Consider the following 8,606-nt stretch of genomic DNA (forward strand, 5'->3'; position numbering starts at 1 on the left):
GACCAGACATGTCGCGCACTCCTTTCAAGAACGTCATAAATAAAAAAACTTGATTTTTCAGGAGAACGTTTTTAAAGTTTAAAAATATAATACAATGTATTAAAAATAAATATCAAGCCACTTATTGAACTTTTTTCTGAGCAACAGATATTTTTAGGTAAAACCTGAAGGTTTTTTCTCCATTTGAAAAATATTTAGTTTATTTAAAAAATAATTAAACAATACCTTTTCTTCAAAATGAAAAAAACAACATTTTCTTCCCTGTAGCGGGTAAATATTAAGTTAAAATATGATTCTTTTTCTGGGGTATAGTACATTTTCTAGGCATTCTGAAAACATGCATAACTCAAAATTGACGATTTTTGATTTATGACGTTCTTGAAAGGAGTGAGCGACATGTGACCTCTCTTATGGTATGAAATCTGTGTTTGCACCTTACTTATTATTTTTTTTAAATCCAATACTTTTCTATATTGATTGAGTGCTTCAAAATTACCGATTCTATTATAGACCACGAAGCTATGAATAAGATTTTCATTGTTATTTTTACACGTTTTTTGTTGTTGTTTTTACAACAGGGTGTCTGAGAAAATGATGAAATAGGGGTACAATTTTAAGAGGGTCCCGTTTATATAAAGAATGATTACTAACTTATGTGTATTGTGTGACCCCGCATGATCGATCGCATAGGGTTAAAGTCGTTTAGAGACTATTCAAAAAGATATAATGTGTTAATATTTAAATTTTATAGGGGCTACCGTTTTTGATTTTAATTCGGGGTGCGGGTTGAACATGGATTAATAACAAAACTAAATGCCGATAGTAAATAATGCACAGCGTTTGTAATATCGTTATCGAAGTATTTTGGAACACTCCTTTCTTTTTGTCCTTGACTTTGTGTAATAAAAGTTAAATAATTATTTTTTATTTTATTTATTTTTTGTTTTTATAAACGAGAAATAGTTGTGTTTTTATTATTTACACAAATATTTCAATTTCATACTATTTCTGTGAGCCTAAGCGGCTCATTATTATGAATATGTATCAAATTGTGGAAGAGTGGGCTCGAGCCGAGAAACTCTGACTTAAAGAGTCCGCGACACTTCCACGGGACCACAACCCAATACAATAATCTTCTTCTTCATCTTCTTGCTCAATGCTGAGCGTCGTGGTCTTCTGGAATGTCAGGCACTTGGTGCACAAGTCCTTTCCATTCTTCCCGGTCCTGGGCCAACTTGATGGCAGCGTTTAGCGAGGATCCGGTTAATTCCTTTATTTGGTCTGTCCTGTTACTACCAGTTTTTCAAGACTCTTCTCGTTCTTTCTGGCGATATGCCCAAAGTACAATAATAAATTTGGATAATTTACATAGCGCCATTTTCGTAAAATACTACCTCAAGGGTGCTTCACTGTGAATGAATTGGGGAAAAGAAAATGGTGGAAATGATTCAGCAAACAAATCGCTCACTCCTTTCAAGAACTTCATAAATCAAAAATTGCCAATTTTCAGTTGTGCATGTTTTCGGAATGCCCAGAAAATGTACTATATCCCAGCAAAAGAGACATATTTTTAACCTAATATTTGCCCGCTACAGGGCAAAAAGTGTTGTTTTTGCATTTTGAAGAAAATGTATTTAATTATTTTTTTAAATAAACTACTTATTTTTTAAATGGAGAAAAAACCTTCAGGTTTAACCTAAAAAGATCTGTTGCACAGTAAAAAGTTCAATAAGTGGCTTGATATTTATTTTTCATAAATTGTATTATATTTTTAAAGTTTAAAAACATTCTCCTGAAAAATCAATTTTTTTTATTTATGACGTTCTTGAAAGGAGTGAGCGAAATGTGTTTTTGTTTTTTTTTCTAAAGATCATCTCACTCTCACAATTTTTCACCACTGGTGGAAGAGCATTCCACGCCATCGGTCTCGCAACATCAAAGGCACGCCCGCTTAATTTAGTGCTCTGGTTGCGAGCTGGTAAGATCACTTATTTCCTTTATCCTGTTGTTCCTTAAGCTATCTCGTAGGCTCTTGCCAGATATGCTTCATAGAGTCTTCATTTCTGACACTCCTAGCGCGTTTTTTGTAACTACGGTGTCCGCTCTGCATTCGATGTCATGATGGGTCGCACACAAGTTTTGTACATATTATTATTATTATTAAACCATATACGCTCCCTAGGTGGAGCATTTGGAGTCCACAAACTGTCTACAGTATTTTCTGTCGACTGCCAGCTCCCTTGCATCCTCCCAAGTCAGATCCGCGTCTAGAAGTTCTGACGAGAACTTCGGGACATATTATGTTCAGTAATTATATTAAATTTTATTGATTGATTGTACAGTCACTTTGTGGTAATATCTAGCTATTTTTAGTTTACATTTCACTTGGTAAATACCACATGTGATTCGATACATCATTTTCAAACACCGTATTCGAAAATGATGCAGAATGCATCGAAACACGTATAGCAATAGATTTTTAAAATTAGTGGTATTTACCAGGTGTAATTTAAATCATAAATTATATTTGAGTTTCTTATTAAGCGTTATTTTAGTAATTTATTACCTCACGGACGTTTTGATTTAAGAACTACATTATATAAAGCTTTATTGTATTAAAGCGATCAATCAAAATATGGCCCTAGTGACGACGTACAATGGTGAACGATGAGCTGCCTAACCCCTTAATTATGTTACATAATATATGTATATTATATACCTATTAGTTCTCACATCTGGCCAAAAATGCCGTCTGTACTGGTTTCTTTAAAAACTTGCCGTTCGCCGAATCTTTTTTACTAATTGAGTCAAATTATATAAATATTTCACTTCAAATGTAAAGCGCCTTTGAGGTAATTTCTGAAATCTTTTAACTAAATTGACTGGAAATAAAACGTTTGTACAATGTTGTATGATTTCTACTATCTGATAAATTAAGAAAACTGCATATCATCTTCTCGAAACGTGAAACAGCAACATAATTATTTTTACATAAGAGCGAGACGGTATCACCTAAATGTCCTAAATGAAACAATATTTTATAGTTTTCGAATTTTAAGCAACATAGTAAAGAAGTTCTGTGTATCGCTTCTAAAGAAAGTCAGATCATACTGCATTGTGCTTTCCTTTTATGAATGTTGATGTTAATGTTTCGTATTTCAGCCACTCGTGGCAGCACCTTCCGGATGGGTACCAGTGACACCTCGTGGCAAATAGGGGGAATTGATTACAACGCCCCCAACAAGTATGGCGTCTTTTTTTGTAATTGGCGCTTTCTTTTTACGCGGCCAGAGGGCTCGAAATATAAAAATATGATAACCGCGTGACAACATTAAAATTTTATATGTCTCATATGCAACAAGCGTTGTTAATTAGATACGTACTTTTATAACGGGCGTTTTATATACACATAAATTTAAATGTAATGCTGTTTCACTAAATTAATTTTTTTTTTAAACCGAATGTTTGTTTTTATTATTTACAAAAATACTTCTGTGTTATACTATTTCTGTGAGCCTAAGCGGCTCATTATTAGAAATAGGTATCAAATTGTGGTAGAGTGGGTTCGAACTGAGAAACTCTGACTCAAGAATCCGCAACACTAACCACGGGACCACAACCCGACACAATGTGCAATTTGATTTGTATATGTAGGTACCGAATTTTATTATATAATTTAATATTTTCAATACATAGTCATCTATACCTCACGTATTGCTTAAAATCTTGTATTAATATATTTATTTTTTTGTAAATAGATAACGCGATTTGAAGGTAACCTAAATATTTAAATTGATGTGTAATTTTATTATTTGTACTTATTAAAAGATTAAATAAAATCTATGAATAAAGTGAGTATTCAACAATATATAAGATTCTAATATGATCTATTTGTTATTGCCTATTATATTTGGAAACATGCCCGTTTCTTATTTTCTATAGGTATGATAAGAAAATTCAAATCTTATTGGAAAAAAATATATAGTTATTGAAGTTATGAAGTATTTTAGGTAGTAAATCGCAGTAAAAAATGGGACAGGTGAAGAATTTAATGCGAATTAATTTGATTTGTTTCTTCATCTATAGTTCGCCCTACAAAGAATTTAATTAATAGCTATAATTATTTAAAGATAAGTTTAAAATATGTGTATCAACAACACTTAAAATCTCCTTATCCTATCAAGCATTTCAATGTTATTTCCTATATTTACATATAATATGTAACTGTCACTCGACTTATCTCGAATTGTGATGAATGATCAACAAAGCGTAGTGTGTTTAGAAAATAACCGATTTCACGAGTCAGCACTGAATTAGTTTCCAACGCGCGTCGCGACTGGCGCTAGTCGTTCGCGAGATACGTTCGGAGGCGGACCTGTGCCGCGCGGTTCGCTTTTTTATCTGGGCGAATCCACTTTTGTAAATTTTGTTCTCAACAAAAAAACCAAAGACCGCGAAATATATTTATGTCAGTGTTTAAATATTATGCATGTTGCATAAATGTGGTGAAATTACTTAATTCGTACTGCCTTAAGTGGCGATCTGATCGCCCGATGTGAGTTTTATTGAAAATTTTGATGTGTGCTGTCGTTGAAATTTTACGAGGACTTGTCACTTTATTTCTGCAAAAAAACTCTGGATTTAACCAAAGATTCAGTTAGTGAAGTGGATATTTTTGTATTTTTATATCGAATATGTAAAAATTACGTGACATTACTGTTGAATTTTCGCATTTCACTTACGCGAACCTAACACGTAATTCATTATTTTTACTACTCTCGCGTGTGTAATTTTGCTACAGCGTTAAACTTTCGTTCGGAACAGAAGTCGCTTGTTTACAGTACTCGCGGAACAAAACTGTTGCGGGACTTTTGTTAAAATATAAGTGTTGTTATTTTTTCATTGACATTTGAAAATGTCAACCATGAGCGCGAGAGTTTTGAGTCCCGCGGTTCTTAACCAGCTGGGACAGATGAGGGGGCCGAAGAGAAAGGAGTTATCCAAAGTGAGGAAGAATCTCTTCGGGCCTCCGGGAGAAACGGCCAGGACGCTGGCGGAGCGAGAGATGAAAACTGCGACCCAACAAGGGTCCCTGAAATGGGGCTTCGACTTCATATTGGAGCGCCCGCTGGACGGGCATACAAGATTCGCGTGGATTAAAGTCCCTGGGGCCCCGGACATGACAGCAGCTCCCGTTGCAAGAAGTACCCCCGTTGAAGTGGAGACCCGTCCCGTTCTAGAAGCGAAAAAACCGATCCTTCCTCCACCCCGGTCGCAGGTTAAACAAGCCTCAGTCAAAGGTTAGTCTATTCTTATAATTATTTCAATATATTGCGCAATTAGTTCACTTCACCATCCCGCTATAATGACACGCTTAAGCTTTGTTCCGAAGTTTGTGCCGCGGCACACTGGAGTACCGTTGATTAGTTGGTGTGCCGCGGAAAAAGTCTAGTTTTGTGAAAATACAATATAGGTATATATATTATATATTTTGATTGCCTGTGCTCAGTTGAGTGCGCTCACATTTCGCATTGAACTTATCGCTCACTCCTTTCAAGAACGTCATAAATAAATCGTCAATTTTCAGTTGTGCATGTTTTCGGAATGCCCAAAAAATGTACTAAATCCCTGCAAAAGACGCATATTTTTACCCGCTACAGGGCAGAAAATGTTGTTTTTGCATTTTGAAGAAAAGGTATTGTTTAATTATTTTTTTAAAATATTTTTCAAATGGAGAAAAAAACCTTCAGGTTTTACCTAAAAAGATTTGTGGCACAGTAAAAAGTTCAATAAGTGTCTTGATATTTATTTTTAATACATTGTGTTATATTTTTAAACTTTAAAAACATTCTCCTGAAAAATCAAGTTTTTTGATTTATGACGTTCTTGAAAGGAGTGAGAGATATTATGTTACCACAATATGGTAAATATGCACCTCTGAAATTTCTTAATTTGATAGGTGTACCTTGAATAGAAAAAGTTTGCGGAACACTGTTCTAAAGAACGCCAGGTTGTGGTCACGTGGTTAGTGTCGCGAACTCTCGAGTTAGAGTTTCTCGGTTCGAACCCACTCTATTTGATACCTATTTCTGATAATGAGCCGCTTTACCTCGCAGAAATACATAGAATTAAATTTAAGTATTTTTTGTAAATGATAAAAATAAAACAAATAAAATTTCTTTTAAAATCAATTTCCATTCCCGCTTAAAACAGTTTGAAAACAATTTCATTCGAATTCTAAATTTGTAATATTCATTGAAACCGTTCCGTCCAATTTCTAGTACCGCCGACGCACTAACGAATAAAAACGCTCTAAATTTGAACTAGGAAATCTTCGGTAGTACAAAGAACATTTGAGAAAAATACCCATGAACACATTTTCATATTAATTAATATTTTATTAAAATTTATCAATAATTTATTAAAATTTTAGTAGTAACTGTCTTATTTTCGTAAAGTATATTTTATGTAATACATATTATCTTAATCTTCAGTGCTGATAATTGCCATGATAAATTTATCTGCCTGATTATTTTGTGGTTTTTAAGTACATAATTAAAAAAATATATACATGTATGTATATATGAGATCTATGCCTTGGCGTAAAAATAATACACAGTAAACCAACCCCCTACAACGTAAAGATAGGTACCCCTTTATCAGTGGCGTTCACAGAGTTTTTAATTAGGGTACGCAGTAGGGTTGAGTGAGAATAAGGCATAGTAGGCACTGGTCGTGTTTCTATATGGAACGCGAGTAATCCAGGGTAGGCACTGCTTTGTTCCGCTATCTTACGGAATGTTATAAGGGATTAATGTTTTAAATTGTAATATTACATTTGAACTAGTACAGTTACATATAAAGGAAAAAAATATATGTACTGTAAATAATTTATATTTGAAGCACTAACTTTGTGATTTTCCATTTGATAATTAAAACATAACTTTGTTTTAAAATCACTATAAAAGTGATTTTAAAATATATTTTAATTTACAGTGATTTTAAAGCAAAGTTACATTTCAATAAGAAAAAAATAAATGTGCAATGTTTATTTAAAAACGTATTATTAAGTGTCCAGTCACGGTATCCCTAAAACTTGCCTTGCAGTGTTGTTTTCGTTGTAAAAATTATAAATACTCGTTTCTTTAAATATGTTGGCATCGGTCTACTGAAAAAAATACGATCGTAGTGAAAGCAAACGTATACCCACGAAGTCGATGTTTTACAGCTCGGATCTAAAATTTAAAAAAAGAACAAAAACAAAAAAAAACAAATTGTATTATTTAACCGGGTCACCTCTTGTTCCCGCGCTTCTGTCTTATTTACCAAAGTCTCAGGAATATATGAAAAATGCATAAAACGCTTTGGTTTTGGTATTTATTTATTTCAAGTAATCTTTGCATTAATCTTGAATCCAAAAATTAAAGTTTTTTTTCTTTGTAAATATAATTATAGAAAATTACGAAAGCTATGAGAATTAAGGCCCAGTATTCGTTAAGTCGCATCTTAATTTTCTCTAAATCCTGGTAACATTTTACATAATTGATTTTTTTCTTAAAACACCGTTTATGCATTGAAAAAATAAGTTTTTCTATGAAATAATTATCGTCCGCCTCCGTAGTGTAATGGTCAGCACGCTCGGCTACCGTTCTGGAGGTCCCGGATTCGATTCCCAAGGGGGGTAAAATAAATATAAGTGATTTTTTCACTGTCATATTTATTTAATATTACCCTGGACTGGGTACCTGAATCGGAGGGCTTATCACCTTTCCTTCATGTGTAAACCATCAAGATAACACTGCGTTTATATGATGCAGTGCCCTATGCACCATTGGGGTGCGGATAAGGGTTTTGTTATTTATTATTATTATGAAATAATTATGTATATGATTTTTAAAAGAAAAGAGTTATTGAAAGATATGGAGTATTTTTTTTAATGTTTATTCTATAAAACCAAAAATCCAATATACATTGTTTACAAAAAAAATGGGACGTTACATGACGCTCACTCCTTTCAAGAACGTCATAAATCAAAAATCGTCAATTTTCAGTTGTGCATGTTTTCAGAATGCCCAGAAAATGTACTATATTCCAGCAAAAGAGGCATGTTTTTAACTTAATATTTACCCGCTACAGGGCAGAAAATGTTATTTTTGCATCTTAAAGAAAAGGTATTGTTTAATTATTTTTTTAAAAATATTTAATATTTTTTAAATGGAGAAAAGCCTTTAAAAGGTTTTACCTAAAAAGATTTGTTGCACAGTAAAAAGTTCAATAAGTGGTTTGATAATTATTTTTAATACATTGTGTTATATTTTTAAACTTTAAAAACGTTCTCCTGAAACATCAAGTTTTTTGATTTATGACGTTCTTGAAAGGAGTGAGCGATGTGACCTCTCTGGTAGTCTTCGGTGGAATGAATTATGTGTTAGCGAATATCCCCTTAACTCTGGGTATTGTGTACATGTACGACGGATCCCAATTAATATTAAAAATGTACGATATAAGACGTCGATTTAATTGTGTTTTTTTTTAATCAAATAAATTAACGCTCGAATGTGAATTTAACGTGTTGCGTAATGATAATATTATTACCATAGTTGAAT

General features: G+C 33.1%; 1 protein-coding gene across 1 annotated transcript; it reads left to right on the forward strand.

Moving 5' to 3' along the window:
* The first annotated feature begins 4,338 nt into the window (after positions 1–4,338).
* LOC148302421 (uncharacterized) lies at positions 4,339–5,355 on the forward strand. The gene has a single exon (XM_088271674.1). The coding sequence runs from the start codon at positions 4,916–4,918 to the stop codon at positions 5,303–5,305; it is 390 nt and encodes a 129-aa protein (XP_088127800.1). The 5' UTR covers positions 4,339–4,915; the 3' UTR covers positions 5,306–5,355.
* The last annotated feature ends 3,251 nt before the right edge of the window (positions 5,356–8,606 follow it).

This window comes from Brachycentrus maculatus, unplaced genomic scaffold (assembly GCF_059751285.1).
Source record: "Brachycentrus maculatus isolate JH-2025_06_01 unplaced genomic scaffold, ASM5975128v1 h1tg000454l, whole genome shotgun sequence".
NCBI classification, from domain to species: Eukaryota; Metazoa; Arthropoda; class Insecta; order Trichoptera; family Brachycentridae; genus Brachycentrus; species Brachycentrus maculatus.